The sequence below is a fragment of the Frankliniella occidentalis genome, unplaced genomic scaffold (genome assembly GCF_000697945.3).
Source record: "Frankliniella occidentalis isolate FOCC.00 unplaced genomic scaffold, Focc_3.1 Scaffold36, whole genome shotgun sequence".
NCBI lineage: Eukaryota > Metazoa > Arthropoda > Insecta > Thysanoptera > Thripidae > Frankliniella > Frankliniella occidentalis.
In genome coordinates this window covers 2,115,640-2,139,945 of record NW_026267166.1, presented here as the reverse complement: position 1 = coordinate 2,139,945, position 24,306 = coordinate 2,115,640, and the positions used below count along the sequence as shown (strand labels likewise).

The window sequence follows — 24,306 nt, the reverse complement described above, 5'->3', positions numbered from 1 at the left end:
CCCCTGTGTGTTGCGGGATTGCCTACTGCACGCGCCACAGGGGCCCCTGCCGGATAGACTGTACTGCTAAACCCCTGTGTGTTGCGGGATTGCCTCCCCTTGCAACACAGGGGCCCCTGTTAGGTGGGCTGTCAATATCAAACCCGGTAGCGTTGCCATTGAGGGCTGCCTGCCACACTCGGCTGCGGGGTGCCTCGTCGGGTCAGCAGTCCTATTGCATACGGCTGTGCTAAAATTGCTGTCGGAGCCCTCCATAATAGCTATTTAATTCGACAACATATTAGCGCTTTTTTAAAACCTTTTTAAAGCTTGCAATTGGGGTTGTTATGTGACCCTGCGTGTGCTAACCTATGACACGGGCTAAAATTGTCTAATAAACTCATGAACAATATGAAAAGCACTATCACACAGCCACCGGTCTCTCCAAAACATGGACGCAGGCCCATCTTTAAAAGGGTGACGTTTTAAGCTCATCACTCCATGTTATGATAATGCTAGTCCAATTTGTCCCTCCAAAAAAAAGTAACACATAGGATGTTGTAAACGTGTGCTGTGCTTGAAAACTTAATATTCCCTGGTACAAAAATTGTCCCTATTTACATTAAGCGGGTCGAGCAGTAAACGGATGCCAATGCGTTTTTATCGCGACACTTACTTGGTGTAAGACCTCGCCGACACCTCCTGGGCGCGGGCTCCGCTGGACAGCAGCAGCAGCAGGTGCATCAGCAGGTGCCCGGCGAGCCCGAGCAGGGCGCCGGCGTGGAGTGCCGAGCAGGGTGCCATCCCGGTCGTGTCGCGGCGGCTGTCGGCGGCGCCACCCACTCGCTCAGCTACTCCGAGACCGTCGCGACCGTCGCCCCTTCTGGCGCCAAACGCCTTTGGCGAGCAGAGCTCCCGCAGAGCCGGTGTGTCTGGACCGGCTGGCGCTGCCGCGCTGCCGCCCCGGCGTGCCGTCTGCCTGCCCGTCCGCCCGCCGGCCGCCGGCCCGCCCAGCCTGTGGCGCTGGCGCACGCTGGCGCTATCGCACTCGGGCCGGGCAAGGCGCGGGACACGGCTACCCGGTACCCGAGCCCGGCGCCGCCCGACCGGAGCTCGGACGAGTACGTCAATCGGTGGTAAGTCCAAGTCCCTGCTACGCTAAACATCCACCAGCCCGAGGCGTTGGGCACTGAGAACCAACAGCAAAACCTCCGCAGAACCCCACCCTCTTCGGATCGATTACAGGTTAACGACAGCACACTCGTTCTCACAGCAGTCGGCGTGGTTGGCCGAGCCCCCGGTCAAGGAGACACGACCAATAAATACATAATAAAAACGATACTGTAATTGAAACTATCACTATCGCTCAGAAATTGCGCTGCGGCTGGAGACAAAAACTGTCAGCTGTCAGGTAGGAACTCTCCATCCAGTTGTGAAAGTAGGATTATTAATACTGAGATGGCACAGCGAATGGTTTCGGCACACACCCACACCACTTTCCTCAACGTCGTACTGCGTTTTGGGGCGGAATGCCCTATCCCCACACTGTAAACCCAACAGCGTACATAATACTCTTCCTTGTGTGTACTTGAAAGCACTCACGAAGAAGTGTGTGCCACGCATGTACACACTTCCAAGTGTGTTCCACGCATGTACACACTTCCAAGTGTGTGCCACGCATGTACATACTTCCTATTGTGTAGCATGCCAGGCACACACTTCCTTGTGTGTGCTTTAAAGTACAACCAAGTATGAGTGTACTATTACACAGTTGGGTTTACAGTGCAAAGCCATCCATTCAATAAATGATGCACCCATTCATTCGTCTGCGTTTGCCGCAGACCGCAGCCAACTAACCACAATTCGAAAATACTCCGCGTCACAGGGTTCGTGCGCGAGTCTCTGCCGATACCCCATGCCCTTGAATGCGGTGGGTATAGCTGTTCTCGGCCCGTGCTTGTAACCCAACCTCTGACCTGAGTGCAACAAGACCTCCCTGCCTTCCCGTTCTCCCCTCGCCCGGAGATATCCCTCACCGTTTCACAGAAGCGGCACGTTCAAAATGGAAGCATGATTTAATCAACTTATCACATACCAAACCTAAAAATATAAGTGACATGGTCTCTGAGTAATTACAATGATGAATAATAACAGAAAATAATAAAACATGGGAAAGTGCGACGAAAACATAATACAGTACAGTACTCAGTTTTTTTAGGGTTTTATAAACCCTTACATTAACTATGCTCATTCAGTCTACCTGTTGGAGTGTCTCTAAGATTTTTTCATGGCAACATTTAAGGGAAAATTCATATTCCTTTCCTGATCTGGAGTGACAGACTCCAAAAAAAAAATCTCAAACTACCTACTACCCTTCACCTTCGGTGCAACCCGTCTATAACACAGACGTTTTGAGCAACAAGTCCAACACTTTAACAACTGTCATTGTATACTTCTGGGTTCCCAGATGACATCTTCAATTTCTTCCGGCCTTTTGATTCCACTCCAGTGCCAGCAGGATGTCTGGAGGAAAACGAAAAGAAATTCGTGAGCTTAGGCCGTGAGCTATGGCAGGTGACAGGGTGATAGCTCGCCCCTTTCGCCTGATTCGACCCACCATTCTGTTCATAGCTTGCCATTAGTCGTAGGCTCGCTTTTGTACTCGAAGAACACGTTGTAGTTGGCGCTGTACTCGCAGGGCAGGGAGAAGGAGACACTCTTGGCGGCCAGCAGGGTGGCGCCGATGGCGCCACTGCTGGTGAGGCTCATGAGCGTCAAGTTCGGGACCACGTCTCCCTTCCGGCAGCCCCGGCGAAGCTGCGCGACGAACGACTCGTGCAGCAGGTCCCAGCTCTTCCACACCGAGCCCACGCACACCACGGGCACGCCGCCGGGCGCCCGCACCAGGTCAGCGTGGACAGAGGGCACCAGGGCCTGGATGTACTCGGCCAGCACGCGGCCGGCCTCGCTGAACAGCCAGAGGCACAGCTCGTCGCCTGCGTGCGCGGCGTCCGCTATCCGTTTGCACAAGCCGGCGAAGTAGGATTTGGAAAACTTGTCGTACACATGGTTGAGGAGATTGAACCTGAGGGCATGGCAGAGTTAAACGATGTGCGAGGTAGGCGCAAAGGATCAGCAGCAGACAGAGATCCTGACCTGTTGTCGACGTCGAAGTGCTCCTGGATTAGCCTCCACAGCGTATCGGAGTTGTAGGGGAACGAGCTGAAGTTGTCCTGTTCGTGGAACATGCCACACACCGCCTTGTGGGCGATCCAGAAGGCTAAAAATATAAACGATCGCGAACCATACGACATGAGCGACAGCTCTCTAGGGGCCTCGGCTCGAGGTTCTCTAGAGGGAGAGGAGGGGTCGAGAAGGGGGAGGGTACTCACCGCTACCCTCGTCTCCGATCATGTGGCCCCAACCCCCGCAGCGCGCCTGTGTGCCGTCCGGGTTGAGGAGCAGCGCGTTGGAGCCCGTCCCGGAAATGAGGACGATGCCGCCTGTGACAAAGTTGAAACATTTTATCGTCTCCACCTGCTTACCTTTTCCTCGAGTTTTATTCGCGCAAACAAATCGTGCAGTGTGTCGAGCAGCATTAGGTCAGTCAGGACAGACGCTCCAGGTCGCCGACAGGTCGCCGACCCGCCCGCAGCACCGAGCACCACTCCCTGTTCACCCCCGCCCCGCCTCGCCCCGCCTCGCCCCGCCCCGCCCCGAGCAGTGTGGGTTCCCTTCCCTACTCTCGACTGTCGCGGCACCAGCAGCACCAGCCACGGCGGGCTGCAGCTGGGCCCCATGTGTGCAAGCCTGGCGAGGACGCCAAACTGTTTGGCACATTCCGCTCCGGTGAGGCCCCGTCCCGTCAGTGTGAGGAGGTGGGGACCTGAACAGGGACCCTGCCCCGCGCGGCGCCGGCAGCCGCCACACATTTCCGGCCGCATATTGCGTATCTGGTGGCACTGTTAGTTCCCTACGAAGCCTGCTCAATATGCTGTCCAGCAGGTGGCTGATTGGCATCCCCCACTGTATCGCACTCTGGCGGCGCGTCCGGCGCCGTGGCCAGCGACATAGGCAAACCCGTCCGGTGTGCGGAGCGTGCCTTACAACTTCCACTACACCTTTGGGGTGAATTAGAGCGGACGCCGCAGCTACTCCCTCTTCCCAATGCGCCATGGCCGCTGCAGCCCAAGAGGGTGTGCAATCCCGCAACAATGCGACGTCTGCTCTGATACACCCACCCCGGTACAACTACCACAGCCACTTGGCAGACGAAGAAGCAATTTCTTCAGAACATTGAGCAGCAATCCTGTGCAATTTACAAAAGGGCTGTTACCTCTTCACTCCCGCACGCCCGCTCCCGCTGCAGCAAGCGAAGGAGGCCTCCTTCCTGGTCGTTAGTGATCGTCCAGAAAGTACGTCCGCTTTCCTCAAGAGTAAATGTAAGTGACGGAAGTTCGGCGCCTGTGAGACTCGTGGTAGGCCGCCCCGCAATACACGCATGCAGTGCAATCAAGATGTTGCCTACCTACCAGGCGCTACGAGAGCTCGCAGTTCCGTGACGGCGAGCGACGGACGTACTTTCTGGGCGGCTCTCGAACACATACTCACCTCCCTCGTTGGCGGACGCGATTGCGCCCAGGGTGTCGCTGCAGACGACGTACTTGCTGCTGAGCGTGGGGAAGCGCCTCTCCAGGCCCTCCTGCAGGAGGCGGTTGGTCTTGTCCTCCTCGCAGCCGCTCAGGCTGAGCCCCAGGGCGGCCAGCGGCGTGCCCAGGTCCAGGCCGATGCGCGCCTTGGCGTCGTTCACCATGTTGGCGATGCGGTCCTGGCACTCCTCCATCCCGATGCCCTGCACACGCAACGCACGCGTTCATCTCCCGGCCACCACTTGCGGGACTTCGCTGCATACATGACACTGTCGGAGACACTCACCCAGTGGTTGGTGTTCGGGCCGCTCAGCTCGGTCAGCTTCTTGCCCTTGGCGTCGAACAGCGCGCAGCTGGAGTGGGTGGCACCCCTGCAACAGTAAGGCGAAGGGCTTCGTTTAATTTGACACCGAAAGGGGGGGGAGGGAGCGGTCCACAGAAGTCAAAGCTGTCTGTCTGGCCGACCCCACCCCACACTTTTTCGCTCGACTTTTACGTTGAGGAATTTCTCCAAACTGCGCAGCGTGTTGGACTCTGTAAAAAATCTTTTTCTGAACCGACGTTCCCGGCCAAATTCTTCAAACAAAGAGCGTTGTTTTGAAAGGGCAAATTAGAATTTTTGTATTAGTGTGAAAACTTTTGCCCTGATGATCCTTTAGTTTGGGAAAAGTCTGAACATCAACCAAAATATAGCAACATCAGTATCTAAAACGTCAAGCTAAAACTCTTTACGTTTCAAAACTTTGATATTTTTGGCAAATTTTTGTTATAAACAACGTCCTTCTTTTGAAAAATTGATCCATAATCTTCGTTACAGCAGAACAAGCCAAATTTTTACGGTGTGGCGACGCGATCAGGTTGACAAAAGGTAGCGATCCTGAATCCACAACCGGTCCAGCTACGCCGCGGCCACTGTTGCCCGTCTCTGCTCGGGAGAGGACGGCCATCATTTTGGACCTCGCAAATAGTGTGAAACTTCAAACATTCAATATTCCTCATCGTGGTTGCTCTATCAGAACCTTCAACCCATCCATCCTCTGCGTAGCCAAAAACATTTTAGTGGGAACCGCTTAAAAAACAAACCACGCGAGTTTGTTTACGCGCCCTTGCCCTAATAACAACGATATGCATGAAATTCGTTTTGGTCAGCTTGTCCATGGCGAGATAAGATAGAGCCGGTCAATGGATGTAGGCTGCCGCGGCCTGCGGCGCCCCACCGACCTCATGACCCTTGTGCTGTGCTGCAGTCCTTGACCAGGCCCAATATTTCAGCCGCATTAGGAGGAACTCAGTTTTTACTCTCTTCCTTTTGCCCAATTTGTCTATCTTCCCTGCTGTGGCAGGGGGGTTTGATAATAACGCGACTCTTGTCGAGTTTTCAGGCAAATCCGATAAGGGAATGCCAACGACACCGTAGAGTAGCCTAGGCCTAGAGCAGCCTATCTCGCGCGTACCTATCGCCTTGAAACACACAGAGGTACTCATACCGCTGAGTGATGGCTCTGTCGTAGGGCAAACGATACCCTTGACTTTGGCCCTTGAAACGTCGGTTCCGATTCAAAAAACTAAATCAAAAATCTCATGGTCAAGCTCATGAACGATAAGCTGAGATAGGGAGACTTCTTGATGACACTTGGCGCCATTTTTTTTTCTTTTAAATGAGAATTTTTGGGCTGCTTGGGTGTTTTATTATTTGACCTGTTAGAAAACGTAATGACAAAATTAAAATAAGGCTTCAATGTCGGGTAGGTAAGACACCGTCCAAAGAGTAGTCTGCGCATGTAATCAGTTACACGTGACAAAACTGTCGACACCCGTCCACCGACTGTCTCTCTCTCGTCGCACGGGGAGCGTTCGACGTTAACAAAACGAGTTCAAAAACTGAAGACTGAGAGCCAGTTGCGATGTCTTCATCCCGACACTTGAGTGCGTTCACCTGGTGCGAGCACGCAATCATCATCTTGCCTTTACCTCCGCCTCCGGCGACTCGTGATTCGAAAATTGCTCCGAAGAGTTTAGTCTCTCATTTTGAACGCGCAATGAACCCGAACCCTGCGCTTTTTGACCAATTTCTCGGCTTGATCATTAACGAAAGGGCCCGCCTTGATCGTCTATTGCCTCCTGCGGCCCCACTACGCAGTAGTTGGCCGGTCTAAACCCTCGAGATGTCTGTCTGCGCGCCGGGCTGGCGAGCCGCACGTGGAGCGTGCTAGTTGCCACGCTACTCGACTCGCTTTCTCTCTCGCTCCTCCCTACCGGTCACTCTCACTCTCACTCTCTCGCACGTGCCGCGGTGGGCGGTGCAGTAGAGTTGGGAGACACCCCGGGGGCCCCAGGGATGGGATGGGATGGGCTCCGGCACGGATAGGCTCCTCCGAGCGGAGCAGAGCGGAGCCGTGTTGCGTTGAGCGGAACTTGGGGCGCAGCCTTCTGAACAACACCCCAGCGAAGTGGAGTCCCTCCCCCTCCAGCACGTGCCTGTCGCCACTTGTGTGCCGCGCGCCGCCGTCACGCCGCCGTCACGGCACCGTCACCCCTTCACTCTTCGTTGTTGTCATCGGTGCTCTATGAGGGTGGATTGAGATGGACAGCTGGACAGCCGCCACGCGCGACCACCGTCACCAGCTGCATTGTAACTGCACTGGAGGCAGGGGTAACTTTTGTCACCAACTCCATCTACTCGCCTCGGAATGAGTTATTCCCAACCCCCCTAACGAGTATTACTGCAGAAACGAGTTAGAGAAATTTAAGACATTTCGATTTTGGCACACTTTGACCTACGATGTCAATGGGACGCGTCAGCCATTCTTTTCGTGTTCCTCGCGGGGAAGGATTACTCTCCAGTTGAATGGGGAGGGAAGACCACGTGCTTCGATCCGTTAAGTTTAAATTGAGTTGGGCCTCGACTAATCACATTGACGAGTCGAAAGTTTCGATGGATTGAGGGGGAGCAACAACATGACAGGGAAATGCGGCGAAAGAGCACAGACCAGCGGGAGTGGGTACAAGACAACCCAACACAACGGGCGGCGTAGGCTTTTCTCTGCGACTTCAGATTCGTATGTGTCTGAATATAGAACCGATCGTCCGTGGCAGGGGGAGGGGGGGGGGCTTGAATGTATACGCACTATCCGACTTCTGACCCGACAACGCGATTCCCACGACGCGGAAATTTGCACTTTGACAACTTGCCAAACATACGCTGAGAAAGGCGAAAGTATTTTGGCATCATTTGGATTTTCTAAATTCTGTCTCCTGACATCTTCTCAACTGTGTACTGCTCGTGTACTGCTGCGAATACCACAATGCACACATTTATGGAACCTCGGTTTTTCAGGGAGTCGGTTGAACCCCACCCGAAAAATTGTACATGAACACTTTCCTGTGGGCGCGCGACGGGACGGGTCGTGCCCCTGCTAGCCGACCTTGGACGCCCCCCCCCCCCTTACCCGGGCCTAGGCCGAGCTAGCCGAGCTGAGCCCCGCTCGGGCCTCAATAGCGCGCGACATGAATTATTGAGATCCTGATGGGTCAGACTTACTTTCGGAGCAATAGACACCGCTCGCCGCCCGCCGACCCGCGCCACACCCCGCCCCTAGACGGAACCCCTTCGGAGCCAGCCGCGGGTGTGGGGGCCCGAGGCGGGGCCCGCGCGGGACCGGCGGGCTTGTCGGGCTATGGGCCTAGCCGAGGTTAACGTCATCCGGAAAACGGGTTCGGGGTTCGAAATGACGGGCTCCTAGTCGCTACGGGGCTCCGTCTTGAGCCCACGAGAAAGTGCTTCCTCCAGTAAGATTGGGATAGGACCGACGATTAGGCAATAAAGCCGCGCGGAGTCCCGAGCGAGCCCTCCAGCCCCACATTAAACCTTCCAGTTGAACAATAAGCTACGATACATAGGGCCTCACCCGGGCTGCAGCCAGCATGCAGCCAGAAAGCGAAGAGGGAAGACCACGAATGAGAGGCCATCAAGGGGTATGGTTCCGATCATTGAACCCACATCCACATTTCCAATAAAATAAAGCAAATTACAGAACATCCACCCATCCCCCCAAAAGGAGACCCCATGAAATGGGTTGTGACGAGAGGTTATGCACCCCGATTATCTTGCCCCTCAAAGTCGTGAAAACCGCGCGAATTCAAACCGCGCGCTGCTCGCGGCCCGGTATGGTCCAGGATCAGCCCGCGGAGAGCCATCTCTGCTCGGGTCCGGGGCGCGGGCCGGCTGCTGCGACGGGTCGCGCCCACCGCGCCTTCCGTCTGCTTTCACCCAGCTCCGCCACTCCGCCACTCACCCTTCTATGCCCCCGAATATCATGTCAGCCATGGTCCTGCTCCGCTCGGTGTGCTGTCCGGCCGCCCACGCGCGCTTCACTGGCCGCCCTCGCGGAAGGGACTGGTTGGGCTTCTGCGGAGCGCTGAATTATCAAGCGGCCACTATCAAACAGCTGTTGTTTTGACACTTGCATGTCGGGCAGACGCCGTGAGCCAGGCTGGCCAACGCACCGGCTCGTCCGCACGGAGCAGGAGACGGGCGCGATGCACAACCAGCCCGTCAACATGTGATGAAGACAAGTTGCGCTCTATTTCATTTCGAGCAGTGCGACGGTATCTTGAAAACGGGACGGCTACCGCAGTGATGATCTGATGGTAGAATTTGTTTGTAAGGTTTCCCAGCCGGCGCATCTCCAGCCGTAGTCTGCTAGATGTTTTAAAGACGGCCTAAAGCATTTGTTTTGATTCCGATTCACTCTTCGATCCGTCTTCTGCTTCTTTCCTCCGAACATTTGTTGATTCGTGTGAAAAATATCTCATTTCATGTCGTATTTCAGGCATAGATAAGTCGCTATTGTATTTTAATGGTGTTTAATCTTCAATGTGAAGTCTCACCTCAATTTTCACCTTTTAGATGTTTAATTTGTAACTATGTCTTCTTCTTGATCTTTAGGCTACAGGAAGTTTTACATTAAATTATGTATATCAAAATGAAACATTTAGGATTAAGTAAATTAAGCTCTAGATATATTTTCATCGCAATAATATTGGTTGCTATTATGTTATTACTTTATGGTGTATCGAATGGAAACGAGCATGCAAAGTTTGATTCATTGAAAGATAAATCCCCTAAAACTGCCAAAGTACACCTCTCCTCTGATGAAAATGAGTACATGACTCAAAGTCATGCTCATTTATTACAGCAACGACAGAAAGAACAATTACTTCTTGCCGGTATTAATATGAAGAAAGATCCATCCTCATCTCAAATGTCTCGTGACACAGAGCACACTTTAGGTATGAAGATGTGAATTGATTGCTAGACAGTAGAAAGAATAATTTTAGCTTGATTTCATTCTATGTTTTGTTTTTTTCCAGAATATCGGGTTGTACACTTGGATTTAAAGGGAGCCCCTCCAAAAGTTTCCTATTTTGAAGATTTATTTCCGTTTCTGAAAATGCATGGAGCTAATGGTATCTTGATGGAGTATGAAGACATGTTTCCTTACTCAGGACCTTACTTTGAAAATGTGCCAGCCTACAATGCATATTCTGGTTCTGATATCAAAGAGATTTTGCGTTTAGCTGAAGTTAACAAAATAGAAGTGATTCCTCTCATACAAACTTTTGGTCATCTTGAATTTTTCTTAAAATTGAAGCAAAATATGGATATGAGAGAAGTTTTCTCAAATGCAGGAGTAAGTACCACAACGTTTGTCATTTTCAGTGCATTTTACCTTTACTCACTGTGTAACTTCTAATCTTAATAATTATTTACAGTCTTTATGTCCAACTCACAATAAAACTATGAAAGTACTACATGCTATGATTGACCAAGTAGTGTCTATGCATCCAAATTTAAAATATCTTCACATTGGATCAGATGAGGTATATGAAGTGGGAAGATGTGCACGATGCATTGAAAAACTGAAGCAAGAGAATTGGAAAAAAGGTCAACTCTTCCTCCACCACGTAAAGAGTGTGGCAAAGTAAGATAGTTAGGTCTAATTTCTGTCATTATAATGCATTTGAATTAGATAAGTCCTTAAAACGTACAATTTTGCAGATATGTTCGCACAACCCATCCTCATGTAATGCCGCTGGTGTGGGAAGATATGTTCCGCACTCTTACATTTGCAGAACTGCTTGAATCTGGCATTTCTCAGTGGGTAGAACCTGTGGTATGGAATTACCATCCAAACATTCTTATGCATATAACTTCTGACGTGTGGAGTATGTATGCCCATAATTTCAAGAATATATGGATTGCATCTGCTTTCAAGGGTGCCACAGGACCAGACCAACTTTTGACCAACTTTAGTATGTATCAAAATAAAAGTATGTGTACTCACAACCTAATATTTGTGGTGATACTAATAACTCATTATGCCCTCAGCATATCATTTGGAAAACCACATGTCTTGGATGGCTATTGTGGAGCAGTTCAAACATCAAGTCAATTTTAGGGGTATCATGATGACAGGCTGGCAGCGTTATGACCACTTTTCAGTTCTGTGTGAACTCTTACCAGTTGGTATTCCATCACTCATTTTGAATCTGTACTATATCCAAAATTATAAGCATAGTAAGGCCAGAATTCCATCTTAACTATCGCATATTTATTATTAAACTCCAGAATTTGTTAGGATGTAACAATGATATACAATCATTTTTCCATTTCAGCTTATTTTATTGACACACCATCAAAACTGTTAGACCTGCTTCAATGTGACATCACTTTTCCACCTCACGGTGGTGGCTCTCAATGTGCCTTTCCAGGAGGACGGGTCTTCAACATAGCTCAAAGATTTTACCTTCTGAAAAATGAACTTGACAGTCCTGTAACGGGAATAAACAATCCTGTTGCACGAGGCTGGTTGAGTCAAGAAAATATAAAATGGAATTTCTCAAACCCTCATCAGGTAGGGAGCCCTCCACCTGACCAATCTCATCTTCAACCCATATTTACATTGGTTATTTAAATTACAAAATAATTCAGTTACAATAATTTTATTTTTGAATATTCTTCAGGTTGAGGCAGCCACTGGTGATATTGACCGCTTTAAAATGGAACTAATGAATTTGAAAACTGAATTCCGACATGTTGGTGGTGAAATCTATGATAAATACACTACTGGGGAATGGATTGAGACAAACATACAACCGTATGAAAAACGTTTGGACGACCTATGGACAGCTCGAGATAAATTGCTTATGAGAGTGGATTGGCCAAGACGACCGCTCAATATGCACCCTGATCTATGAGGATATGAAAGAATACTCATTTTCTGTTTTGAAACATCAGAACGCTAATTATTGACTTCCAAGTTTTCCTTATTTTGCACAACTAAATCAGTACCTTGGCTTTATCAGCTTAAGGATCTTAACATCTTAACATCTTAACATGTTAACATATTGCCATAGTGCTAAATATAATGAAAATGCATCCGTTAATATGTTAATATGTTAAGATGTTAAGATCCTTAAGCTGATAAAGCCCTTCTAATTGGCAATCAACGTAAAGATTCTTTGAGTAAAACCTAACAAAAACCAGATAAAACAAGTTTTTTTGTTTGTTTGTTTTTAGTTATATAGTGGTTTTACTTTATTTTATCTGCACAAGTAATCTCCAATTTTATGAAAAGCTGCATGTCTTCAGCCTTTTAAATTGAAAGTTTGATCTTTATGTGTGTCCATCCTCTTTCTTGATCGTGTTTAGGTCTCTCCATGAAAAGTGAAAAATGAGACTGAAATGTAAGTGTAAGTTTCGACGAGTAAATTTGTTCATCTTCAATTTTCCTGATTCATTTCCATTTTCACTGTCTCATGTTTCGCTCTTTTGTTTCGTTAATGTGATATTACTTTAGTCATTTCCATTGTAATAGAAAGTTTTACACAAACTTTTGTAAGAGAATATGGTAGATTAAATTTGAGATGTGTAAAAGTAATTTTTCCTAGGTATCTGAAAAATTGAAATTGTTTCATAAAATAATTGTACATATTTCTTAAATGGAACAAATAAACATGTTTATACCTCTTCGCTTGTTGGGTAGTTTAGGCCCAGGTTTGGGCATGACATCTTTCTTTCTTTAGATGCCTTTCTCCCAAGCCCAAGCCCCAAGTAAGTCCTCCTACAACGTTTGAATTAGTACCACCTACCAAGGATCGACAATAAGGAGCAGCCACTTCCGGTGCGTGCAAACCGAATGTGAATGTTGGTTCCATAAAGGGGGAGGGGGGAGGTGAAGAGCTGACGACAACACAACATACGACTGTGACAAAAGGAAAAGGATGCGTTTGTAAACATATTGGCACACTGGTAGGGCTTACGTGGTTCAATTGCAGCATTACACGTGTCCTAGTGAGTAAACTATCTAGCAGGTTGACAGGGGAAAGCAAACAAATTGATCCTATTCGGTTTCCTTGCTACATGTTCGGAAACTCCGCAACAGCGTTAACTCAAGGTTAGGTTGTTCCATAATGGAATGAATATAACAGCTCTCTATTTTTATTTAAAATTGAAACATCCTAAATATATTCTTTAGACAGAAAATTAGGCACCCCTGAATACTACTAGTTATTATCATTTTTTATTTTGACTCCAACATTTCGTGTTTTGGCTAAATCATGTGATTTTATTTTATTTTACTCTACATAGGCCATGAAGTTCTCAGCAATTTTTATTTTTACAATAACATGGACACTAAATGGAGTTGTGGCTCCACCTGTGACCTCAAGCACCACCAAAAGTCCTAATGACATTAACAGTGCAGATCATGAAGCTCAGGTATGGTAATTGATTAAACTTCACCCCAAAATTTGTTCACTTGATTCTTTTTTTTTTTTTTTGCATATATGACATATTTCAATGTGATTTTGTTATTTTGTGTCTGCATCGTTTAGGATGATTTCAATGTGGAATATGACAGATATTTGAAGGAAGTTGTGCAAGCTCTAGAAAGTGATCCTCAATTCCGAGAAAAGTTACAAAAAGCTGAAGATGCTGATATAAGGGTAATAACAAAAATAAATATTTGCAACACAAACACACTTTGACTGTTGAGACAAGAAACAAAGTGAATTGGCAACTTTTATTTCAGTCTGGAAAAATAGCTCATGAACTGGAATATGTGAGCCATGCAGTCCGGTCCCGTCTTGATGAAGTGAAAAGAACTGAAATGGAACGACTCAGAAAGTATGCTCGGAAAGCGTATGAGCTGCAGCATGGCATGGACACAGAGCACCTAGGAATTCAGAGTGTTCCAGACCCAGAACATATAGATGATGGCAATCCTGACACATTTGAAATAGAGGACTTGAGAAGACTCATAGCTAAGGTAGGTCTCTCTATACAAATTAAGGGAAATTCTTATTTGCTGTGATTTGATTGCTTCAATGCCATTGAACTGTTTTCCAGACAACGAAGGACCTAGCAGAAGCTGATAAGAAGAGACGTGAAGAATTTAAGGAATATGAGATGCAGAAAGAATTTGAAAAGCATGAAAAGGTCAAGAACATGACTGAAGAGGAGAAGAAAAAGTTTGAGGCACAAGAGCATGATAAGGAAGAGAAGCATAAAAAACATGATCCTGTAATGTTTGGGGATTTTTTCCTTCTTAATGCTTTGGAGCTGTTAAAAATTGTCTTTATTAATTGATTGTAATCTTATGTTTTAGTTGCATCATCCTATAAGCAAGCCGCAGCTTGAAGAAGTATGGGAGAAAAGTGATCATATGGAAAACCAAGAATTTGATCCCAAAACTTTCTTTTATTTGCATGGTAAGGTGGTTTTCATCTAAATTTCTAGATGCCATGACAAGATTAGATGAAAACATGGAATTAACATTCTAGCAGGTAGTTAGTAGATAGAGAATAATTTTACCTTTCATTATCCTTCTAGATTTGGATGGAAATGGAGTATGGGATTTTGATGAAGTGAAAGCACTATTCTTAAAAGAATTAGACAAAATGTACCAAGCTGGAGCTCCTGAGGATGATATGAGGGAGAGAGTTGAAGAAATGGAACGAATGAGAGAACATGTTTTCCAGGAGGCAGATGTTAATAGAGATGGCCTCATCAGTTATGAAGAGTTCCTTGCTCAGACACAAAAGAAGGATTTCAATAGTGATCCAGGATGGGAAACTTTGGACCAGCAACAAGCATATACCCCTGAAGAGTACCATAAATTTGAGATGCAGAGGCAACATGAAATTGAAGCTATGATTGCTGATGGCAGGGTACAATCTTTATTACAATCTATCAAACTAATTATAATAATAAAACTAGAGCAATTTAACCACTTAAAATATTTTTTACTGTATTACAGCTCCCTCAATATCACGGACAAAATATGCAGTATGGTGGACACCCTCAACAGCAGTTCCAAGGTCATCCCCAACAGCAGTTCCAGGGTCACCCACAACAGGGACACGCTCAACAGCAGTTCCAGGGTCATCCACAACAGGGTCACCCTCAGCAATTCCAAGCACACCCGCAGCAAGGACAGCCCCAACAGTTCCAAGCCCACCCTCAGCAAGGACAGCCGCAACAGTTCCAAGCCCACCCGCAGCAAGGACAGCCCCAACAGTTCCAAGCCCACCCACAGCAAGGACAGCCCCAGCAGTTCCAAGCCCCAGCCCCAACAGTTCCAAGCCCACCCACAGCAAGGACAGCCCCAACAGTTCCAAGCCCACCCACAGCAAGGTCATCCACAACAATTCCAAGCTCCCCCTCCTCCTCAGCAGTACCAAGGTCAACCTTATCAGGGTCAGCAACATCAGTTCCAGCCTCCCGCGCAGCCACTTCACAACCAGCCTTCACCAGCAGGCTCTGCTAATAGTCATATCGCTTCTCAGCAAGCAGCAGCAAGTCATCAATCAGCACAACCCAATCAGCAAGTACCACAACCACCTCAGGCAGCAGCACAACCTAGTGTCAATAGTAACAACGGTCCTGAACAGCCAAGTCAAGTAGTCAAACAGGTCTAATTTTCAAACATTTTTTAGACAATCTTATTTTTGTGATAACCAAATTACGATTTCTCTCTGGCCTATCAAAACAATCTTGTTGCCACATTTTATCATCACATCTATTTTAGTTTATCAGTTTTGCAGGCTGAAGAAATTTATTTAGGGAGTATGAAAGGAGACTTCCTCTTGTCCTGTTTCATTAAAGTAGTATACTTATATGAGAGGATTTTGTTTGACTGTACATGGTAGTGCTCTCTAGACTGATTTTTAAGAAAACGGTTCATATTAAGTTTTGCGTTTAATCTATTTTCTTGTTTAGCAAGTAAAAATGTACAAAACTAACCCAACCATTGCTTGAAGCATATAATTGGGTTTGTTGAACGGTTACCATGTACAAAGTGGATTTAATTTACCACTGTTTTAGACCATTTTGTTTTTCTTTGTGTGTTAAAGTTGTGAAATGCATTTAACTTGCCAGCTCAGTATTTCCAGTTCCCTAATAATCACAATCTGTCCATCAAGATTGTAGTTTCATTAATTGCACATTTATTTTCATAAATAATTAGAATTCATTTCATCCATTGTAAGATTTTTGATTGGAACTGGTTGCATAGATATTCTAAATTGCTGGAAACCCTGGATGTGCCAAACATTTTTTCAATATGTATGATGTGCTGTGTTAAAATAAATGATTCTATCCTGCACTTTAATTTTTTCCTGATCTCGGTCTAGAGCTTAAGCAGGACATGGATTTCATGTAAAAAGTACTACATCCTCATGTTTTGGAAGCAATGTATTCAAACATAACAACAACATGTAATCCACATGATAGGAAGATGTACATCATTCAACAACAATTCAATGCACACAGTTGACTTCCTGTGGTGGCTTTAAGAAATACAGTTCACAGCCTTTAACTGGATAACTGCATAAATTTGCGCCTACAATTTTACTCTACACCACATTAAAACAATGGGTTATACAGACAGCTAAATACCACCCACTATTAATGGTTATAGACCAACATGAATGGTTGGTAAGGGACTAGATTTGGAGTAGTTCAAACCCAGTATGACGAAAGAATTGTTTGGATGATCTGGTCTCTGAAGTTTTGCACGATTGTAATGATCACAATTACAATAGATTGATCTATCTACTTGATGCATCAGCCTTAAATAATTACCTGCTAACATCCAGGGTTGAAACACTAAAAACTGCCAAGTGGCCTTCCATTAGCAGCATCAAGATTTATTAACACGATGAGCTAAAAATAAAAAGAAGGCAATTATTTATCGGTGCACTGCAATTTTTTGAGCTTTTGAGTAAAAAAAGATAGGTGATCCAAGTGTCCTTACAAGTCTTCGGTATCCTCAAATTTTCACTATCCTTCACTGTAACTTCATGAGCATTATTGTGGAAAAGGTACTGCACCCACAACTGTTTGTCTTCACCAACACAAGGATCATAAAACCCAGGAAGCTGACTCTGAAATGAAATATTTGGATAAATAAAACAAACATTAAAATAGAACTAAATAATGCACTGTATAAAATAGAAAAATTGTTTGTTCTGCTGTGAGAAAAATCAGATTCCCCAACAAATTATCACAACTCTTTGTATTCTTATACAACATACATACAACTAGAGATGAAAAGAACATACCTTAGAGGGTTCATGCAAAATAAGTTTGGAATCTTTCACAAGACACTGCATTGGTACAGTTACGTCAATAACTTCAGATTGGTCCAAACTATCAGCTCTATCACCGCTAGCAATAATTCTTCCATACTTTGCCTCCACAATGACCAACCCTCTTCTTCCTTCTTCTTCCAAACGAATCCTTTCAAACTGAGCCCGCATCAGATTTACAGCTGCCTCTGCTTCTTTTTGTTTTTGCTCCATTCTGTAATTAAATTTCCACATAGTTCCTTTCCTCAAAATGCAAAATTTCAAATACAAACAAATGCAAGCAATTACATACTGTTTCTTTCTCAATCTGTATTGTTTCTCTTTGTCCTTTTCTGCCTGACTGCGTACCATAGGGTCCACTAGGAATTTTTTTATTACAATCCACCCAACTATAGGTAATATTGATGAATAAAACACAGGGGCAGGCAAAATATCTTCACACATTTGAACTGGTAAGAGGTAGGTCTGATCTGCTCTAGTGAGTTTCAAAGTGAGTGAAACACCATGAGGCACACCAACTGTGACTGTAGCACCTACAGTGCTGTGATCTGTAACTTGTTTTTGTGCACCATACGATATCCGAGCTCCTAAAGTGCCAAATCTGTGGAAATACATTTATATGCAAATTTTAACCAATTATTTCAACAGCATTCACATAACTGTAGCAGAATAGTAGTTGCTAACCTTGCTCCAAACTTAAGGCGAAATGAGTCATCAATGATGCTTCGGGAGTAGCTCATGTTAACATTGGTATCTGGGATGCCAAACTGAACTCCTAACGATAGAGAAAGTTTTTCACTCTGATATTGCAAAATAGTGCTCAAAGAGGAATAGCCACGTTCCCCTTTAAATACTAAAAGGCCTGTTAGATGATCATCCAGCTTCAAACCAACAGCTGTATATGTTAAATACCGCATAAATTAGAACAAGAATTGTTAATAATTAAATTATACTGTGCAAATTATAAATCTGTATGAAAGATAAAAGAGAGCACACAATACCTGAATGTAAGTTGAGTCCAATTCCTTCAGGATCCAAATGAAATCCTAGTCCATAGTCACAAAAGTAGTATTTTGCAAAGGTACTATACCCACTGAAGGAATACACTGGTCCATTACCAACATCAACTGTGAATGCTATGCGACCTCTATTTGACAAAAGCCTGCGAATACTAAGTGATAAGACACCAGAGCCTGGAAACAAAAGAAATCTTTGATAGTAAGAAAGCAAATTAAAAAATTATGGGCAATGTGTTATTTTTTAGTATAATATTCCTGGAATTACCTGTTCCATTTTGGGTGGAAAGTTCTCCTGATAGTGATAGAATATTACGGGTTGTGAGAGGTGCTTCAATATACTGATAAAAGGACATTCCAGAAACCTCTACTGTTCTCCACTTGTCTATTGTTCTGTCACCAAACATCTTCTCACTGCCAATGCAGAAGGTGAATTAAAATTTGGAGGATAATATTCATACTATTAAAAGGTTTTAAATTTAACATAAGGCTTGATTACTATATACTTAGCATACTCACTCAGTATCTACATCATAAGGGTAACTATCAAAGAGATCTGTAGCATTAACTCGTACTTTTACAAGTCCCTTTGGTCTGGTTTGGAGGTACATCTGCCGTTGTTCTTGTTCACTGCAATATGTTAAAAAAAATTAAGATCAATTTCTGTGATAAATAGAAAAGGGGGAATATGATGCAATATGAGTTAACTGATGAAATAATTAAGAAAATAAATTTGCAAGAATGAGCATCTTGTATAGATCCTTACCGTGCTATTCTCTCATACTCCTCTCTAATTTCTTGAGGTGTCATAGTTCTCTGAACAACAGCCCATTGGTCGCCATGTTTCATTTCCTCTAGGCTTTTCAGACCATAATTATCATATATCGCCCTCTGCACCTCATCAATAAGCACTACAAAATTAGAAAACAGGATACTTTATCACAACTTGGAAAGGCATAAATAATGTATTTATCACAGGCGAAAAAAGACAATTCACCTTCATATGCATATTTGGTTTTCTGAAATAATGTCTCGGCATCTTTCTTGCTTGCTGGGTCAGTGTGCTTGTCTGGATGATATATTCTACTAAAATGTCGATAGGCTTGTTGTATTTGCTCGGGTGTTGCCTGAAAATTTATACATTATCTTATGTAAGATTTATGTTTCAGACAACATTTGGAGACAGAAAAGCAGAAATTGTAGGTGTAAAGTTTGAGGTTAAGTTCTCATCTTGTTAAAGGATGACAGCTGTGACGACATTGGTAAACATGCCTCGTAAAAATTAAATTAAGAGGTAATTGACGAAGAAAATCATTTATGGCACACAAAAATTAAGTATGAATTCCATTACTGGAACATATGTGCTATATTTAGGTAACCGGGTACAACCTTCAAAGTGACAAATATCTAGACAACAGACATTCCAAAAACTTACATCTCTAGGAAGATTCAAAAAGGTGTAAAGATCGTCTTCATTAGCTTTGCGGTCAGGTTCAAGATTATTTTCGTCGGTCATGGTAAACAAAATATGACTTTTAAGCAAAGTCCACTTTTTCAAACCCGTTTCAGCGGTGTGATTCTTGTTGTTGTTGTTTTCCTGTGCCTTGTGGTAACATCAATCGCAGATCGCATTGGTACCAATGTGACAACGTTTACTGCGGCTGTAAACACACAGCTAAATGGCATAAAAATTCACTTTAATTTCTTCTTGTAATGCTTGTTCTTCGCAATGAAACACATTCAAACATCATTTATCGATTGAACCATTACCTTGACTTTTACAGAAATTTTCAGTCACCCAGTGATTTCATGGCCAAAAGCGCGTGACTGACCATCGAGTTTGTGTCAGCTGACTTTTCTGCTTGGATATCACACATCAAAATGTCTGGAAAGGATAGACTGGCAATTTTCCCCTCTCGGGGGTAAGTTTATTTCTAATTTAAAATCCTTCTTGCCTCCTAAAATACTATATTTGTTCTTGATCTGGTGTCCTATGGTCACTTTATAGAAATAAAGTCATGGTTTGTGTTTGTCCAGCCCTTTGTATGGTTGTTCTAGCTGGCACTATAATCTAACTGTTTTATAAGTTTCATCGCTTTTAAAGCCTGGAAACTGAATCGAAAGTACGTAAAATTTTAGAGGAAGAAAATTGTCACTGAAATTGAAGTAATTCTTTGATGTTTCCACGTGATCCTAACCTTATCAATTCTGCTGTCATTAGCTCTACATTTCTTGAGTCCTATGAATCTTCTATTCTTTGCCCCTTTCTGTTGTGGCAACCAATTTTCTGTACAGATTTATGGCGCATGATTTTTCTTACAATTTTCTTTTTGCACAATAGGGTGCTCGTCTTGTTTTTTCTTATTACAATAATCTGTGTTTTTAGGGCTCAGACGATGATGAAGTCTCGTCTGACAGGTGCACAGAAAGGACACAGTTTGCTAAAGAAGAAGGCTGATGCTCTACAAATGAGGTTCCGTCTCATTTTAAATAAAATTGTTGAAGTAAGTTTACCACATCTACAGTTTATTAACCAGTTCCATTTAATGGACTATTACTTACTCTTTCATAAACCTTTCAGACTAAGACTTTGATGGGGGAGGTGATGAAAGAAGCCGCTTTCTCTCTTGCCGAAGCTAAATTCACTACTGGTGATTTTAATCAAGTTGTTCTGCAGAATGTGCAGAAAGCTCAAATAAAAATCCGTTCAAAGAAGGACAATGTTGCTGGTATACTCTATATACATATTATGTCTGATACGTCTTGTATAGGTGTATTTGTATGAAATATTTTATCATGCCAACTGTCCCTTTAACTTGCAGGTGTCACTCTGCCTGTGTTTGAATGCTACCAGGATGGTACTGACTGCTATGAGCTGGCTGGTCTTGCTCGGGGTGGACAGCAGCTTGCCAAGCTAAAGAAGAACTACCAGGCAGCTGTCAAACTACTGGTTGAACTTGCTTCTCTTCAAACTTCTTTTGTTACTCTTGATGAAGTAATCAAAATCACAAATCGCCGTGTTAATGCCATTGAGCACGGTAAGCTTGAAGTCATTTTAGACCTTTGAATTATTTATAAATCTTCATGGTGTTATCTATTGTTTCTGTAAATGATTTTACAGTTATCATTCCTCGCATTGAGCGCACTCTGCAATACATTATCTCAGAGCTTGATGAGTTAGAGCGTGAAGAATTTTACAGGTCAGTTGTCATAAATATTCCTTTCTGATGTTAGATCAGGGTGTGTTATGTTTTTTTCAATTTGTTTTGTTTTGTTTTGGGCCAATTTATGCATTGCCCCTTTTTTTTTTTTTTTTTTTTGCCAGACTAAAGAAGATTCAGGACAAGAAGCGCATTGCTCGGAAAAAGGCTGAAGCCATCCTTGCGGATATGAAACTCAAGGGAGTTGATGTTCATGGAAATAACATGCTTGATGAAGGCGATGAAGATTTACTCTTCTAAGAGAGTATGGTGCCACATCAAATCAGTATTGGTTTTCACAAACTGGGTATTTAGTACCATCTTATCATTGCAGTGGTTTGTTCTTTGGTAGGAGTTTTGTTGGCAAAGTGTAACATTTGAGTATATAGATTGAACGCTTCAACCTTGTAAATTTCATCCAGTTTTGTTCAGAGTTCAAGTATGCTCTTTAATATCTTGTATATGTAAATTCATAGAAGATGTCTCATCTAAATGGAATTTAAAATTGTTATCTGTAAATATGTTGAATAAAGGATACTCACATCAGAGCTTAATTTCAAAAAAATTATCTCTTATGAGTTCTAGATTTTCATATTATGTTGCTTGTAAATAGAAAATTTAAATGTTTATTGGCAGTCATGGATATTCAAAATCAACTAGAAGTAGTCCGTATAATTTTGCCTGTAGAAGGTTCATTCAGCTAGAGTGAAATTTATTTGTACTTATAAGTTGAGACAATTACAGTTTGAATGTATTTGATTTGTCTCTGTTATTGCTTTGAAACTAATTTTTGTCAGGTTAGTTAATGGGAATCTGCCCTGTGGTATAATTCAAGAGTTTTTGACATTCCATTTTGTATACCATTCTATTAAATGTAGACCTATGAATGTTAACACAAAAACCCAATGCCTGTATTTTACAACAGCAAGCCTTAAATTGTTTGTGTCATGCCTACTTTTATGAACCACAGCTTATATAATGTTTATGTTGAAGGCTTTTTTGTGATTTATGCCATCTGTGCGTCATTTTTTGAGGATAAGAAAGCATTTTTGGCCTGAAACAGACTTTTGGTAATTTTTTATTATCTTTGGTTTTGGAATGGAATTAATCAGTTCTAAGGGTTTAAGTTTGATAAACCTGTGAGGGCCTGTATTCTAGATAATAATGTTTGTTGATATTTTAGTTTATCATTATAGTACCCCAAACTCTCCATGCCCTTGTAAGTGAGATCTGCTGTGTTAATAGGCGATGATCTTTTGTGTTTTTGAAACAAATCTAATTTGCATACAGCTTATCCCACCCATTCCTCCCATAAATGTGTGTAAGGAAATCATAATACTCTCTTTTAAGGGAATCAAAAAAGTCACACCGAGAGGTATATTCATTCAATGCAATAAAAGTGACTCCACATGTACTTCTTTTTTTTTCTATTGTCCGGACAACAAAATGAAATATATGTTTTAACTGATTTCATTATTTGTTCACTTACTCACTTCAACTGATTTGGCGCCGTTTTAAATTAACTCTTCTTTCTATGATTGTGAAAATGGTTAGTAAAAGGTAGCTCCAATACATACTGTGCTGGACGAGTCAACTACTTTACATATGCAGTAACTACATCATTCTGGGGGTCATTCCTAGACGACTCCTGAGTTACAGATTGCTCATTTGGAGTGGTCCCAATCCTGTACACACCGCTGAGGGTACGGTCGCGTCATGGGGACCGCGCAAGGCCGAGGTGTTAGACATCAGTGGCAACATTGATCTGACGCACCAAAAAACGCTTAGGCAACCTATGTGATGAAACCGAGGTATCTCTTCAAAATTCGACTCCGGGCGCCAAGCGCTCGCCACTAAGCCGCTGGCTGGCGCCAGAGGCTGGAGCCTCCTCACCACTCCTCACTCGGCCTCATTCCCGGCTCCGGTGGGTCACACCTCTTGTTAGCCATTCTCCCTACGTATTATTTAGCGCAGCTCTTTAACCATAATCTTTAAGCTCTTATGCGGCGCTTCGATTGGAAAAACGATCCTGCCGGCTTCGTCCTTGTACTCCTCGTAGGGGAGCTCGTGCACTGTCTGGAAGCCCATGCTGTCGGCCGCTCGCTGCGAGAAAAGCCCGGTCGCGTCCTCCTTCACGAGCTGCAAACACGGGAACGTCGGGAACACATTAGTCACGACAGTTCAGCCAGCTCGGTGCGGCCTACGGTGGCCTACCTGGAAGCCGGCCGCCTTTGCGGTCTCAATGGAGCGCTCCAAGAGTTGGCGCGCCAGGCCGCGGCCTCGGTAGCGGTTGTCCACGGATAGGATGCGGCACTCGAAGATGCGGTCCACGTGGTAGGCGTCGAACAAGTCCAGTCGCTTGTTGACGCTGTAAAGCAAGCCGAAGATGCGCCGAAACTTGGCGTCGTCCATGTCGGATAGCTTGGACTGCGCCTCGTCCAGGTCACCCGGCAATAGCACGCCGTTGAGCGCCACGCCCACGACCTGGTTGGTGGTCGTGTCCAGCACCATCTCGGACAGGCTGTCGCGCAGCGTGGCGCGGGCGTGCTCCTCCAGCTCGCGGTGCGGCTGCCCGCGCTCGCACAGCGCCACGGATCGGTTGAGCGGCTCGTCCGCGAAGAAGCTCCAGCGCAGGTGCGCGATCACGTCGTCGAAGCGGTCCTCAGGGATGGGGCCCGACAGGCGCAGCTCGGCGTCGACCACTGCATCCATCCTGCGAGACAGAACAGAGCGTGCCCGGTGTATAACGGAAGGGTAAACAGCAAAGAAGATTCCTTTGTTCAGCTGCGCAGTGGAGAACACCCCCCC

At 44.7% G+C, this 24,306-nt stretch overlaps 7 protein-coding genes across 9 annotated transcripts in view; 3 read left to right on the top strand and 4 right to left on the bottom strand.

Moving 5' to 3' along the window:
- LOC113208033 (carboxypeptidase B) overlaps positions 1-982 on the bottom strand; it is a 7,406-nt gene extending 6,424 nt beyond the window's left edge. The window contains exon 1 of one of the 2 annotated variants that reach the window (XM_052266186.1): positions 656-982. In XM_052266186.1, the coding sequence (XP_052122146.1) occupies positions 656-783 (128 nt within the window). In that variant the 5' untranslated portion in view covers positions 784-982. The remainder of the gene's footprint in view (positions 1-655) is intronic. The other variant, XM_052266187.1, reaches the window with a different exon arrangement.
- A 1,053-nt stretch (positions 983-2,035) lies between these two features.
- On the bottom strand, positions 2,036-9,097 carry LOC113208039 (N-acetyl-D-glucosamine kinase). The gene is made up of 7 exons (XM_026424869.2): positions 8,924-9,097; positions 4,915-4,999; positions 4,591-4,831; positions 3,372-3,482; positions 3,136-3,259; positions 2,597-3,064; positions 2,036-2,502 (listed from the first exon to the last, which is right to left on the bottom strand). Exons 1-6 carry the CDS (start codon positions 8,953-8,955, stop codon positions 2,605-2,607), a joined length of 1,053 nt encoding a protein of 350 aa, XP_026280654.1. The 5' UTR covers positions 8,956-9,097; the 3' UTR covers positions 2,036-2,502; positions 2,597-2,604.
- Positions 9,098-9,206: 109 nt separating this feature from the next.
- On the top strand, positions 9,207-12,660 carry LOC113208037 (hexosaminidase D-like). The gene is made up of 7 exons (XM_026424867.2): positions 9,207-9,920; positions 10,002-10,321; positions 10,404-10,612; positions 10,690-10,943; positions 11,020-11,208; positions 11,307-11,545; positions 11,655-12,660. Exons 1-7 carry the CDS (start codon positions 9,602-9,604, stop codon positions 11,886-11,888), a joined length of 1,764 nt encoding a protein of 587 aa, XP_026280652.1. The 5' UTR covers positions 9,207-9,601; the 3' UTR covers positions 11,889-12,660.
- A 171-nt stretch (positions 12,661-12,831) lies between these two features.
- Positions 12,832-16,297, top strand: LOC113208035 (nucleobindin-2). 2 transcript variants are annotated; one of them, XM_026424866.2, is made up of 8 exons: positions 12,832-12,984; positions 13,282-13,410; positions 13,527-13,637; positions 13,724-13,960; positions 14,041-14,214; positions 14,300-14,402; positions 14,524-14,861; positions 14,951-16,297. In XM_026424866.2, exons 2-8 carry the CDS (start codon positions 13,285-13,287, stop codon positions 15,458-15,460), a joined length of 1,599 nt encoding a protein of 532 aa, XP_026280651.2. In that variant the 5' UTR covers positions 12,832-12,984; positions 13,282-13,284; the 3' UTR covers positions 15,461-16,297. The 2 variants fall into 2 exon arrangements, with proteins under 2 accessions (XP_026280651.2, XP_026280650.2); XM_026424865.2 differs by having other exon boundaries at positions 12,871-13,087.
- Positions 16,298-16,368: 71 nt separating this feature from the next.
- LOC113208038 (dnaJ homolog subfamily C member 11) lies at positions 16,369-19,905 on the bottom strand. Its single transcript, XM_026424868.2, has 11 exons — positions 19,734-19,905; positions 19,296-19,425; positions 19,065-19,209; positions 18,818-18,928; positions 18,567-18,712; positions 18,284-18,475; positions 17,967-18,177; positions 17,575-17,883; positions 17,256-17,496; positions 16,949-17,078; positions 16,369-16,857 (listed from the first exon to the last, which is right to left on the bottom strand). Exons 1-11 carry the CDS (start codon positions 19,812-19,814, stop codon positions 16,835-16,837), a joined length of 1,719 nt encoding a protein of 572 aa, XP_026280653.1. The 5' UTR covers positions 19,815-19,905; the 3' UTR covers positions 16,369-16,834.
- A 159-nt stretch (positions 19,906-20,064) lies between these two features.
- LOC113208040 (V-type proton ATPase subunit D) lies at positions 20,065-22,971 on the top strand. Its single transcript, XM_026424871.2, has 6 exons — positions 20,065-20,220; positions 20,685-20,802; positions 20,880-21,027; positions 21,121-21,336; positions 21,420-21,498; positions 21,624-22,971. Exons 1-6 carry the CDS (start codon positions 20,180-20,182, stop codon positions 21,757-21,759), a joined length of 738 nt encoding a protein of 245 aa, XP_026280656.1. The 5' UTR covers positions 20,065-20,179; the 3' UTR covers positions 21,760-22,971.
- On the bottom strand, positions 22,583-24,243 carry LOC113208041 (arylalkylamine N-acetyltransferase 1). Its single transcript, XM_052266188.1, has 2 exons — positions 23,713-24,243; positions 22,583-23,637 (listed from the first exon to the last, which is right to left on the bottom strand). Exons 1-2 carry the CDS (start codon positions 24,208-24,210, stop codon positions 23,464-23,466), a joined length of 672 nt encoding a protein of 223 aa, XP_052122148.1. The 5' UTR covers positions 24,211-24,243; the 3' UTR covers positions 22,583-23,463.
- Between the last annotated feature and the right edge of the window lie 63 nt (positions 24,244-24,306).

What these genes read in the sequence shown, in the direction of transcription:
- LOC113208039 (XM_026424869.2), bottom strand. Translation starts at nt 8,955, where the DNA reads ATGGCTGACATGATATTCGGGGGCATAGAAGG. An exon ending in GCCCGAACACCAACCACTGG is followed by an intron (nt 4,832 to 4,914) that starts GTGAGTGTCTCC and finishes TTGCGTGTGCAG; the next exon opens with GGCATCGGGATGGAGGAGTG. An exon ending in CACTTCGACGTCGACAACAG is followed by an intron (nt 3,065 to 3,135) that starts GTCAGGATCTCT and finishes CCATGCCCTCAG; the next exon opens with GTTCAATCTCCTCAACCATG.
- LOC113208037 (XM_026424867.2), top strand. Translation starts at nt 9,602, where the DNA reads ATGTATATCAAAATGAAACATTTAGGATTAAGTAAATTAAGCTCTAGA. An exon ending in CACGTAAAGAGTGTGGCAAA is followed by an intron (nt 10,613 to 10,689) that starts GTAAGATAGTTA and finishes ACAATTTTGCAG; the next exon opens with ATATGTTCGCACAACCCATC. An exon ending in TATCCAAAATTATAAGCATA is followed by an intron (nt 11,209 to 11,306) that starts GTAAGGCCAGAA and finishes TTTCCATTTCAG; the next exon opens with CTTATTTTATTGACACACCA.
- LOC113208035 (XM_026424866.2), top strand. Translation starts at nt 13,285, where the DNA reads ATGAAGTTCTCAGCAATTTTTATTTTTACAATAACATGGACACTAAAT. An exon ending in CTGAAGATGCTGATATAAGG is followed by an intron (nt 13,638 to 13,723) that starts GTAATAACAAAA and finishes CTTTTATTTCAG; the next exon opens with TCTGGAAAAATAGCTCATGA. An exon ending in CTATGATTGCTGATGGCAGG is followed by an intron (nt 14,862 to 14,950) that starts GTACAATCTTTA and finishes ACTGTATTACAG; the next exon opens with CTCCCTCAATATCACGGACA.
- LOC113208038 (XM_026424868.2), bottom strand. Translation starts at nt 19,814, where the DNA reads ATGACCGACGAAAATAATCTTGAACCTGACCGCAAAGCTAATGAAGAC. An exon ending in TTTTGAATCTTCCTAGAGAT is followed by an intron (nt 19,426 to 19,733) that starts GTAAGTTTTTGG and finishes ATAAATTTTCAG; the next exon opens with GCAACACCCGAGCAAATACA. An exon ending in TGGACTCAACTTACATTCAG is followed by an intron (nt 18,178 to 18,283) that starts GTATTGTGTGCT and finishes TAACATATACAG; the next exon opens with CTGTTGGTTTGAAGCTGGAT.
- LOC113208040 (XM_026424871.2), top strand. Translation starts at nt 20,180, where the DNA reads ATGTCTGGAAAGGATAGACTGGCAATTTTCCCCTCTCGGGG. An exon ending in TTTTAAATAAAATTGTTGAA is followed by an intron (nt 20,803 to 20,879) that starts GTAAGTTTACCA and finishes TAAACCTTTCAG; the next exon opens with ACTAAGACTTTGATGGGGGA. An exon ending in AAAGAAGGACAATGTTGCTG is followed by an intron (nt 21,028 to 21,120) that starts GTATACTCTATA and finishes TTTAACTTGCAG; the next exon opens with GTGTCACTCTGCCTGTGTTT.
- LOC113208041 (XM_052266188.1), bottom strand. Translation starts at nt 24,210, where the DNA reads ATGGATGCAGTGGTCGACGCCGAGCTGCGCCTGTCGGGCCCCATCCCT. An exon ending in CAAAGGCGGCCGGCTTCCAG is followed by an intron (nt 23,638 to 23,712) that starts GTAGGCCACCGT and finishes CCGTGTTTGCAG; the next exon opens with CTCGTGAAGGAGGACGCGAC.